Source organism: Oryzias latipes, chromosome 7 (genome assembly GCF_002234675.1).
Source record: "Oryzias latipes chromosome 7, ASM223467v1".
NCBI classification, from domain to species: domain Eukaryota; kingdom Metazoa; phylum Chordata; class Actinopteri; order Beloniformes; family Adrianichthyidae; genus Oryzias; species Oryzias latipes.
This window is the reverse complement of record NC_019865.2, coordinates 14,857,710-14,870,007: the sequence shown is the minus strand read 5'-3', so window position 1 is coordinate 14,870,007 and position 12,298 is coordinate 14,857,710. Positions and strand designations below refer to the sequence as shown.

Here is a 12,298-nt window from a genome sequence, read left to right as displayed (position 1 = left end):
TGGCAAAATTTGGCCCGCGTGCCTGAGTTTGACACATGTGCTCTAAGTGTTAGGGTACTATTTGGAATAAAGTCAGAGTAGAGCCACTGTGCCTCCACATTTAGAGGAACCAGGGGACATAAGGTGAAAATGCTACTCAGACATCTTTATCCCTTGTGCTATCCTATGGGGTCAAGATGACCATTGACATGTTATCCCTACCATGACAAAGGTGGATAAAGGTGGAGCGGATTTCATGTAAGCCATGGAAACCAGTGAAGATCACAAATCATTGAAGAAAAAAGTTCAGCGCACTGCCTTGTGGGGTCTAGATGACCCAACTCTCAAAGTGCCTAGGATACCACAAGGGTTAATTGACCTGTCCAACTAATCGGAGGCTCTTCAGCAGACCCAGGGTGAGGTTATTCCTCTTGGCTGGCTTGGGAAGGTCGAAGTGTCATCCTCAAATAGTTACTACAATCAATAGCTGTCCAGTACTTGGAACCATTTTGTTTTAAAACTTTTCCTGCCCGAATGGCTGGAACCTTAAACATGTTCTAAGAAGATGCGATACAATTTTTCTTTTTTTAAAACAGTCACAGAAGGGTTGTGTCATGACACTGAAACTGTTCAGAATCTGAGGCTTTGTGGTGGACTGAAGATCTAAAAACTATATTGTTACCGATTTCAGACAAAAACCTGATACTCTGAGCTTATAAGCATCCGTAGTTTTAAGGATGAAGGCAACTTTTGGCCAGAGTCTCACTGTGACACCAGTTCACTGATTCCAAACTGGTGTCTGGAACTGATCACTGATCATCAAAGTGAGATACTACCGTCACTGCCAGGTGAAGGATGGTGGCAAGTTTTATATTTTTGGAATTCATTAGTTATTTACAGTAAACTTCTAAACCCAGTTTAAGGTTGTTAATGACAAAACATTGAGGATGTGAGGAACGAGGCATACTTTTTAGCATAAAGAATGAGAAAAATCTTTTTTTAAAAAGGTATTAACTTTTTCTCAAAAGCAATTTATACATCTGTTAGTGAGAACTAAAGTTTGAAGCTGTTGCAAATCTCTGGAATATTTGTTTCAACTGTCCCTCCTGTATTCTAATTGTGTTATGAATCAGATGTATATTTTACATAAAACAAAAGTACAGAAGGGAACTTCAAAGTAAATGCGAATAAATGTTAAAAAGCTATCTGCATGAAAAATGCAATACTTGAGCATTACTTTTATTTTACTTAACTGTGAATTTAGCTTTACGTGTTCTAAAGCCTACATGGAAAGGGGGACCAGAAGGCATTTTACTATTCTGCTCAGATTTATATGAATTTATCTTGAATACATCAAAAATGTGGTTAATTTGGAGGTGATGCTGTCAGAATTTCATCTTTATATTTTACAAAATGAAGAAGTTCAAAAGTAAAACTCTTGTGAGGCAGTTTTTTAATCAACACAAAGCTATTGCATGTTTTTACAGCCAAAATGTTTGGGTCAAATTTCATTTCTCCATCATGTTACAATTTCCATTTCCACAAAAATAGATAAGTGGGGATAAGAAAGGGAAATCCTCATTTTCAGTAAGAAACCAATCAGAGCTGCAGGCCTTTTTGTGGCACAACAGTGACAACCCCTGGCAGGCATTTATACTGCAGACAGGACATGAGTAAACAACAGACACCACATTCAGAGTATGACAGTAAGGCTTTAATAAAGAATACATGAAGGAACAAGATGTGTCTGTTTTCATTTCAGATAAGCAGTTACAGGGATCTATAGATCGCTGATTGAGCTACATACATACTTGGTATTTGTGAGGGTCATTTGGGAAACAGCTAAGAGGTCATGACAGGGCGAAAGTCTACATTAGAGCGACAGCTAACATGCAGAGGTGCCTTGTTTATTTAATTTGAGGATGGCTACCCGTCACGCTACGCTTCTCTGGTGGTTTTACATTTCTCTGGCTATTTTTCTAACCTAACTAACAAGTTCTAGTGAAGAGATACGAACTTGCAGGCAGACTTAAAATGACTTAAAACCTCAACAGTTTTAGAGTATTTTGCAGCTGACTACATTACAGTGACCACTCTTAGAATAACAAGGAAATTGAAGCTTTCGGTTATTGAAAAAAACTAAAATGCACAAATACAAAAGGGTCAGTACGGAGTGGATAGGGGGCGTGTGGATTTGTTAATCAGGAACAGTAATCAACAGCTTGCAGAGTAAATAGTTTGCACTTAAATAAAAAATAAATGCCATTATTTCAAAAACCATAAAAGAAGAGGGAGGTGACAGTGTAAAACTATGTTTTCTTTTAGGTGTTGGACACATGTTAACATAGTTTTGAATAGGAACAAATGGCACTTCATTCTTAGTTTTTGTTTCACAGCTTATTTTTCCTTACAATATTTTGGTGGATTTACACACATTCTATCCTAAAATAAAAGACAGAAGTGGCTGGTTAAAAATACTGGCACAGAGTGGTAACAAGGCCACTTTGAGCTGTATGGTGGTTGGATGGATGGAAACAAGGAATGAAAAAAGAACTTCTAAGATAACCCATTCACAGTGTTAAGAGGAGCCTCTGAAAATGGATGGAGAAAAAGAGAAAGAAAAAAACACACTTATCTGATGACATATCTGAAAATATATACAAGTTCTTTTATATGAATATTCAGAAAAATGAACACACTGAAAAATAAAGTTACATTGAATTAAACCAGTCAAAACTAAAGAGGCACCCAGGGTTTTTGGGAGAGCAAAATACCTAAAAAGAGTACCTCGAAGGGGAGACAATCCTTGACCATTCTTAAATGGGCATCAGTCAGGCCCAGCCTGGCTTCATCTCACATTCATCTCCATAAACCAAATATAAACAATAGCACAGCCAATAACACGTCAGCGCTTAAAAGGGACCAATTCTACTGTTGTAGCTTGGCCACCCAGGTGCAGGAAGTTGTGCACGTATGCATGGACAATAAATCTCTATCTTTATATACAGTGGATCGGGTACGGCACAGTGGTAAACTTGTCTCTGTCTTATTGTGGTGCAATGGTGATAGATGTTACAGGACTCTGGATCTCTTGCTGGCCAAAGACCCATGCTAGAAAGATCAAAGGATCAGCAAAAAGTGAGCAACCTGACAGCAAAGGGAGGTTAGATAAACAGATCAGGTCGTATATTTGTCACCCACCTTAGCTTGCTTGTAAAAGTGAGGAGCTAACTCAACCAGCCAGGATGATTCGACAGCAGTCACATCACGCATATAGTATTTTGAGGTCTGCACCACTTCATTGAAGACCACCCTGGAAAAAAAAGAGGAAACACATTACATATATATACATTCACTCAGTACAAAGTACGTCACTGTTTATTATTTGGCATTAAATCATAGTGTTGAATGGATGAGGATCATCAACTGACCATTTTGGAGGTTTCTCAACATACAGTACAGAGTTGGGGTGGATGTGAAGCTCACGATCATCTCGTAAAGTCCTAAAAAAAAAAGCAGCGGAAACCATAAAAGTGTCATTTTAAAAGCAGAAATCCCTTTATATTACTCAGCAATGAAAATGTCTAAATTCATGACATGATAATGGATGTCAAATGAACTCTCACCGGTAGGAACCCGAGTGATGAATGCGGGCAGCATTGGCAAAAAACCCAGCAACAATGCATCTCAAGATCACATCTGGATCACCTGTAAAACATCACCCAGTCTGAGTACAACGCCTTTAAACGTGTGCAAGGAGAAGCTTTGCTGTCTTTCACCTCAGTTGACTCAAATCTACTCAAAAAGAGGCATCATGGGGTTTTATTTAAGAAAAATGTAGAAGATGAAAAAAAGTTACATTTCACTTAAAGACCCACTCAGATTAAAAATTATATTTCTTTATTCAAATAGTTGTGAATCAGGAGCAGATGACAAAAAATGAGGTTGGAAAAAGCTTGTATTTGTGACACAGAAAATATGCTGGGAAGGCAACAAGCTCCCTGCTCCATTCTGATGCATCCACTTTTAGACAAATAGATCCATGAACGTCTTCAGTTTCCTCGTCTGAGCTGGGATCTGACTCAAAACTGTACAGCTGGATAGCTCCAACATTGCTCGCCATTTTTGTTGCACTGCTAATATTAGGTTGGGGGTGTGAGGGGCTGTAAGCGAGTGGGAGAGCGTGTAAACAGAGAACCCTTCAGCAGTGGTGAGGAGAAGACCAACAGCCCCGCCCACAACTCAGAGGCAGAAACTATGTCCTAGAACAGTGTTTTTCAACCAGTGTGCCGCGGCACACTAGTGTGCCGTGGGAGATGGTCAAGTGTGCCGTGGAAAATTGCCCTCATTAATTGATCTAAAAACATTTCCCATCTCCATGATTTCAGCTCTCTGTTCATCCAAACAGGTCCTGATAAAACACTGAGTAGTTAGGAATATGAAAGATCATAAAATACTTTTTTCTTTGTGTTTATTTGATTCTATTAAAGACATTTTTATAAGAATGACGGTAACGCGATTTAGCTGCAGCTACAGCTGTTTTCTGAAAAGTCCCGCAGCTTTTACTGTTTCCACGACTCCACCAATCATTCTTGAAGGCTTAATCACATGTCATCAGTCTGACCAATCAGAAGTGTTTAAAGTATTCACTTCCTTGTTCCAATTTAGCTCATAACTCAGTCAGTTCCGACAAAAACACCAGCTAAAGCTCGTCTTTAGCGGTGTAGCTTTCCACAGAATCCGGTATCAGACCGTGGAACAAGTGAACAAAACCATGAAGCTCAGAGTTCTGCCGTTTTCTGGCAGTTTTCACAATACATCTCCCATGATGCATTGGCTTAAAGGGACAGCGCCTCAGCGTACAATGAGTCGTCCTTGTTACACGTCTTGAAACCACAACGAACATACAGTTTGTATGTAACTTAAGTTTTATTACATCTTTTAGAAAAAAACGTCTGCAACTTCCTGCTTTTTCTGCCACAATTATTAAATGCACGTCAGATTGCCGGGGGGGCGCTGTAGATCAAAACAGACTGTGAGTTTCTGCTTTTTTTTTTTTTTTTTGGAATGCTGGTGTGCCGCGGGATTTTTGTCAAGGTTAAAGTGTGCCGTGGCTCAAAAAAGGTTGAAAAACACTGTCCTAGAAAACAGCACAGGTTTTCTAAAAAGACCAGTGGGAATGCTATTGATCAAGGGATGACCAGTGGAACTTTGAAAGTATAGGATCGAAACTAACGATGACTAAGTTTGACCTCACTTTGTATCAAAAAATATTAAATCTTGGTGTAACTCAAACGATATTTTTTGTAAAACCACATTTTGAAGGTGTACTTCTGTAATTTATTTGCAGTAATCAGGTCTTTTTGGGGAAAAAGAAAGTTTAGAGAACTAATAATGATTTAGACAAACCTTCACTTGAAGTTCGTGGCACCTTAAACTTGTTCATGAGACGGCGGAGCTGCTCTCGCACCGTCACTGCTCGCAGTAGACCCTTGTAGTTGAGAAAATGCTCCTGACACCACTGGGAGCTCTTCTGATGCTAAAAATGAAAAAAAGAATAAAAACAATTGACCCTTAACCTTAACTTACACGGTTAAGTTTATGACCCAGTGTTGTGAATGTCAATTTCCATGCGGGAACCTCCCAAATGGATAAATAAAGTTGTCTATCTGAATCAGGCATGGACACACTTGATACCTTCATGAATGCTTCATACACATTCAGCATGGTGAGGTGGTCTCCCTCGGCGACTGCAAATTTCCTGTGCTCTCGAGCCTGCAGGGTGAGGTGGCACAAAAAAGTAAAACAGTTTGCTGACAAAGCACTGCTGCTAAAAAATATGACACTCATTTCACTCACAGCAACTTTCTTCTGATTGGGCGGCACAACGAATATATTCTGAATCTGCATCATTGCTGCTATGGTAACAATCTCTTTGGAGCAGCCAAAGTTTCCCGACTCCAGCAGCATTTTAGCAAACATGGGGCTGAGAGGAAACTCGGCCATCCGCACACCCATGGGATCGGTCAAACGCCCATAATGGTCCAGCCCTGCCAAGAGTCAAACAGAAAAACAGTTGGTTGGGTAAACGCTTGCGCACAATCCCGATAATTAGTGCTGCAGCTGAAGGAGAGTTTTCTTCTCTTACCTCCAAGAGCGTAAAGAAGTTCGAGAGCCTGAACCATCGTCTGAGCTGGAGGAGGCTGTTCATCAAAATCAAGCGAGATGCATTTTAAGTACAACATCTTTCTTACAGACAGGATGTGATCGGAATTTAATGCACTCAAGAGACTGCAGCTATGTTTAAATCTTTAAAAGGGCAAATCCAAACATTGGCTGTCGTAATTATAAAGCATTTGAGAGTCGTTTTTCACAGGCCCCGGGCTATGCTTAAAAATTAAAACCCAAAGGATAATTCCTTTCAGTGAGAATAAATATATTCCCATCCAGACAGTGGATGCAAAGTGAATGACTCACAGAGAGAAAGCTAAACCGCAGAACATTGTCAATGCCTAGTGCTTTGAGCTGGAGGATGACCGGAGCCAGGTTGGTGCGCTGCATCTCAGGCACAGTAGAGGCAGGCAGTTTGTCATAGTCCTCCTCTGGTGAGAAAAATTAGAAAAAGAAGAAATAAACGATCACTGAGAGGGAACGCAGGGAATGATTGACGTGACGTGACAGTTAGAAAATGGGACTAAATTTTGCCCCAAAACAAGAACATGTCTCATCACACCCGTGTACAGCCTGAAGCATTTTCCAGGCCGGTTCCGTCCCGCCCTCCCAGCCCTCTGGCTGGCTGAAGCCTTGGAGATGGGAGTGACCACCAAAGACTCGATGGCAGTGCGAGGGTTGTAGGCCCGCAGCTTCACAAACGCACAGTCGATGACGAAAACAATTCCATTGATGGTGATGGAGGTTTCAGCGATGTTTGTGGCCACCACAACCTGGATAAAGACACATGAAAGTAACGTGGTGAAAGAAATACATCAACACAGGAGACTGAAACTGACAGATATCCATAAGACAAGTTTGAAATGATTCTCAATCACAGCATATATTTCCAGTTACTGTGTTCCCTCGTTTATCGCTACATTTTAAAAATATAGGAGAAATCTGAGAAGTAAAATGACAGATGTTTTTAGGCTGTAGAACCCCTCACTACACACTAGACACAAACATTTTCACACTTTTTTCTCTTGTTTCAACTCTCAAAGTTCAAACCTTCATAGAAAAATAAGTCCAGTATTGTAGAATAAAAACAAAGATTGATTGACAAGGTGTACAGCCTATAAGGACGCAGAACCAAAAAGAAAAGCATGCAAAATCACAAAACAGCAAGACATCGAAAAGTGAACCACATTATAAGAAGGGAACAATGTGGTTTGAAACTGATAGCAAATAAGATGTTCTGTTTTTTTTTGTATCATTTAAACGTAAAATATGAATCCAATTAAGAAATTACCTTGCGAACAGTAGGGGGAACCCGCTCAAAGACCCTCATCTGCTCAGCATACGGCAGACCAGAATACATGGGCAAAATCCTCAGGTGTTTCTTCATACCATATCGAGACAACGACCTGGCCTGATCCTGAAGAAGGGAGACCACCTTCTCCACTTCTTCCTAACAGAGACAGAGCACAGTAACAGCGGAGAGTGTGACGGCGATGCCTTTACAAATGTCAGACAGGAGCAAATAATCCTAACAGTGGCCTCTAACCTGCCCTGTGAGAAAAGCCAGAACGTCTCCATCATCCTCCGTCTCGTGGATCTTCATGACAGTCTCCACCGTGGCCTTTACATAATCTGGAACAGGACTAACAAAAGAGACAAACATTAAGAAGAAAATGACAAATGTGCCTCATTTGGACTCTGTATGTGTGACTACCTGACAGTGTAGAAGATATCTACAGGAAAGCAGCGTCCTTCCACGGTCAGAATTCCACATGTATCCTTGTTTGGATCTCCAGACTCATTCAAGTTAAAGAATTCATGGAATTTCTAGAGATAGTTTGTAGAAAATAAATTAGACAGGAATTTCACATATTAGATTTTTGAATTTTTATGGCAGTAATTCAAAAATAAATAAATGTGTAGCACAAAAAAGCATTCATTGTATTACGCCTGACACTTAGGAACCCGACAGTGGTTTAATAGGACAGGAGAGCAGATGTCTGATAGGGCTTTACTGCTGACTCTGTTGTGGACCGATTGTGTCGATCATCCGGGTACCACAGGTGTCAGGGCAATCCACCTGACATCTTCACTCTCCCTTGTCAGCCTTTGTTTATCTCTTCTGGCTAATCAAGCCTATCTGTTCATCTTAATGAAGTAGTCACCTTGGCATCGAGGGTGGCAGAAGCCACAATCACCCTGAGGTCTCGTCGCTTCTTCTGAATCTGTCAAAAGGGAGAATATCTCAAGAAAAGAGCAAACAGAAAGAAAGAAAGAACATGCAAAAGATAAAAGACCCATTCATGATTAAAAGACCACTGGGAACGCTTTTAAAAATGATGATCGGAGGGGGTCTTCAACTGGTTTATGTGAAACAATGTTGAACTGCTGACAGTAGAAAAGGGTTTACCTTCTTTAGTAGACCAATGGCTATGTCTGTATACAAGGTCCTCTCGTGTGCTTCATCCAGCATCAACACACTAAAGATGCATACATTAATTTTACATTTGAGAAAAGTATGAAGACACGTCTTTCTGTGTGCTTAATCACAATTTTAAATGTATAACAGCTGAATTATTATTCCTTTTTTTGTGGTTTAAAAGAACAAATATATGTATATACCTATACTTTGTCAAAAGAGGGTCGGCCATCATCTCTCGGACCAGCATCCCATCTGTCAGAAACTGAAAGACAAAGACCTAAAATGATCACAGAACTGAAAGGAAACTGGAGAGCTGGAACACAGAGGAAGTGTACCTTGATCCTCGTGGCGTGCGGGTCAGAGCAGTCATCAAACCGGATAGTGTAGCCCACCTCATGTCCCAGCAGAGCCCCTCGCTCCTCTGCAACACGGTTTGCCACCTTTGAGCAAAAAAAAAGGAGATTTCGATTCTGAGGTTTCCTTCAGGGTGGCCTAAAGCTGTCAGCACAACCGGAGGGGAAAAAAAGGGACGTTATCTAAGCTCTTACCGAGATAGCGGCAACACGTCGAGGCTGCGTCACCCCAACGACTTTTCCCTCTGTGGCCCAGCCAGCCTCCACCAGGTACTGATAGAAGTCAGATGAAAAAGGAAGTTTGAGGAGCAAAAACGACATATCCTGCATAAATTAAGCTTTAGCTGATGCAGTGCAAAGAAAAGATGCTACAAAGCAACAAGACAAGGTCACTGTCAAGCACTTACCGAGCAGATTATATGCATACAAAAGGTGGGAAAGAGTTCACAAACCAGGGCATTTTCGCAGGCATGGAGGATTAAATCCCACAAACCTGAGGGATTTGTGTTGTTTTCCCACATCCAGTCTCACCAACGACGATCACAGTCTGGAAGCTTTCAACCAAATACAAGATGTTGTTTCTGTGCTGCACAGGATACAAAGACAAAATCCACAGTGAGCACCTAGACATCAGTGAAAAACAACAGCTGTGAAAGTGCTAAAAAACAAAACCTTAAAGACAGGAAGTTTCTGTCGCTGCCTCTCTATGGACAGGGCGGTGTTCGGGTTGAAGACGATGGGAGAACCGGTGGTCTCCGAGTTGAGCTCCCGCTCCTCTGAGATGCCCGGTGCCTCCGAGCCTGAAGCAGAACAGAAATCCACAGTTTTCTTTTTGACATGGAAAAACATACAGTTTGGTGTGACGGATAAATTGGATTTGATAAATATCCTGATCTTATTAGAGTATTTTCTTTTTTTTTTAAATATTGTAAGATAATTCCATATTTCTTTTAGTTACTACCCAAATCTGACATCATGTACACTCTATTCCATCCAGTACAAATTTTAAAAAGCAGTTAAAATCAAAATGTAGCATCTTTCTGAGCTTTATAGATTAACAGCATTATACTTTTATTTTAGTTTGTTTTATAACTTTTACAACTCTCTGGCATTCATTTTGAAAAAGTGCTGTCCAGTTTATTGTTCTGCGTTTCTATTTGTGTGTCATTTCTATGTTTTAATACAGATATGGGGAAGAAAGAAGAGCAGAGATGGTGAAGAAAAGGCTGATGGTTTATTTACGACTGGGAAAAGCTAGTTTACTGCAACTCCCAAAGACTTGTATCATAAAAGTCCTACAAATACCATGTCAGTGGTTAAGCATTTTGTTTGTTTTTTCTTCCTTCTTTCCAGCTCCTGTTATTTGTCTCGATACAGATTAACACTCGGCTAACCCGAGCGGACCCAGGCGAGCTGGCTGCAGGTACCACGCAGCTGCATTAAACGTCTCCACCTCTCCATAAAAACGGGCTAAACCTGCATGGCTGATGAAATCCTCGAAATGTGCACGAGAAGACGGCGTAATTTGGCCATTTCTTCGCACTTACCCGGCTTCCAAAATTTCATCGTGGAGAGGGGAGCCGCCATCTTTGGCTTTACGTCACAACAATGTTTCCCCACCTCTGTGAAGAGGTGGCATCACTGTCCGAGATTACTACAGGATTTTCTGAATGACGTGTTTAGAAGCTAAGGGTTTGGATCATGTTTGCATTTTTTTTAGCACATACATTTTGTACAAAAGTAGAAGTAAAAGATCAAGTATATGGTGGTAAATAATGGTTTGAACTAATCTTATTAGCTTTTAATCCCTACACCCGTTATTGACGCCCGCTTTATCATAAATAGTACTTGGGTTGCTTAACACAAACAGGGTGTTTGCAGAGTGAACATGCAAACCACACACTGAAATGACCAACAGGGATTTGAACCAGAGACCTCCATAATGTGAGGCAATTTGGGCTGTCAACATGGTCTTGTTATTTACGAGTGTCACTGAATGCATCGTTATCGACTTTTTCATTTAAGCCTGTCAATCACTTCTCACCATGACAGCGATTTTCTTGACATTTCATTGGCTGGGAGTTGTGAACGCGTTTAGGCTTATCTGTAAATATGAAAAGTTAAAATGCACAGATAGAAATCAATTTTCATTTAAGATACACTACGATTTTTTTTGTCACAGTTTGGTGTCTGCTATTGGCTAAATGATCTAAATAGCAAATGTTGAGTTTGACAGGATAATTTAATGCTATTATCAATAGGGATTTACAGATTTGCCCTTTCAAACTGGATCTACTTGTCTTCATAAAATTAAGGGATTAAAAATGGGGGGGGGGGGGGGGGGTCCACCAAATATGATCTGTAAAAAGAAAAATGACTGCAGCAATGAAAAAAGACCTGCTGACAGTTTCAACTAAATCTTTACTTTGCTTTTGATTTTACTTTATTTTTGGATTTGATGCACTTTGATTGAGATGAAATTTAAAAAAAAACAAACAATACCAGTGCGGTATATTTATGTAAAATTCAATTTTTCGCACAAACAGATAAACAGCTGAGTTTACAAATCCAGCAGGAAGTCAGATTCTTTGACTAAGTTTGACACAGAAATGGTTCCCTTTGATCATCAACTTGTATACAGTTTCTCAAATAGTGAAATGGCTTGGCTTTCAAAGCCTCAGATGAGGTCCTTTTTGGCTTCCTGGAGCCATGACCTACAATTTTTTTACAAGGCAGATTTTGCATTTCAGTGGATGAACCACTTTCCCAGGTGGAGGAGCTTATCTAGGGATCTGTTGCAGCGAGGCAGGGATGGAGCCTGAGATTGACTGGTGGAGGAGAGCAGTGTCTGCAGTAATTGAACTTTATAGCAGTCTAGTGAGGAAGACAGAATGAATCAGAACTTTATCGCCATGGACTGTGAACAAATGTTTTAGCAAGAACTGCATGAAAAAGTATCACATAAAAGAATAAATAAAAATTGCATTCATTTTTAAATGAAAATTGAATAACACTTTAATTTAATTTACTTGGAAATTCAAAATTGGAGAGATATTGAGAGCTTAACGTCTTAATGTGGTCGATACTGCAAGTGCTGTGGCGTCAACATTTTTTCAACAAAGCAAATCTTCTTGATAAGTCCTTCAATTACACTCTCAAAAATGAGATCTGTCCTGGCACTGTCACCACAGTACGTGTCTTGCTAGCCTTGTGTCTGCTAACCTTTTTTTTTTTAATGTCCAACTTGAATTTCAGATTTGGTTCAAAACAGTTTGAATGAACTCATTGCTCATTTTTGCCCCCATGCATGTCAGGACCAATCTGTCCTATATCAGATACGCTTCTTCCTTGTGGGCTAAAGCAAACATGTCTG

At 40.2% G+C, this 12,298-nt stretch overlaps 1 protein-coding gene across 1 annotated transcript; it reads right to left on the bottom strand.

Annotated features, from left to right (window-relative positions):
- Positions 1 to 1,671: 1,671 nt before the first annotated feature.
- dhx35 (DEAH-box helicase 35) lies at positions 1,672 to 10,593 on the bottom strand. Its single transcript, XM_004070498.4, has 21 exons — positions 10,473 to 10,593; positions 9,598 to 9,725; positions 9,419 to 9,511; positions 9,121 to 9,198; positions 8,908 to 9,012; positions 8,773 to 8,834; positions 8,561 to 8,630; positions 8,316 to 8,375; positions 7,865 to 7,977; positions 7,697 to 7,793; positions 7,442 to 7,600; positions 6,713 to 6,923; positions 6,457 to 6,581; positions 6,128 to 6,182; positions 5,839 to 6,029; positions 5,677 to 5,754; positions 5,389 to 5,518; positions 3,606 to 3,687; positions 3,411 to 3,482; positions 3,181 to 3,292; positions 1,672 to 3,090 (listed from the first exon to the last, which is right to left on the bottom strand). The coding sequence occupies exons 1-21, from the start codon at positions 10,510 to 10,512 to the stop codon at positions 3,052 to 3,054; spliced, it is 2,100 nt and encodes a 699-aa protein (XP_004070546.1). The 5' UTR covers positions 10,513 to 10,593; the 3' UTR covers positions 1,672 to 3,051.
- Positions 10,594 to 12,298: the final 1,705 nt, after the last annotated feature.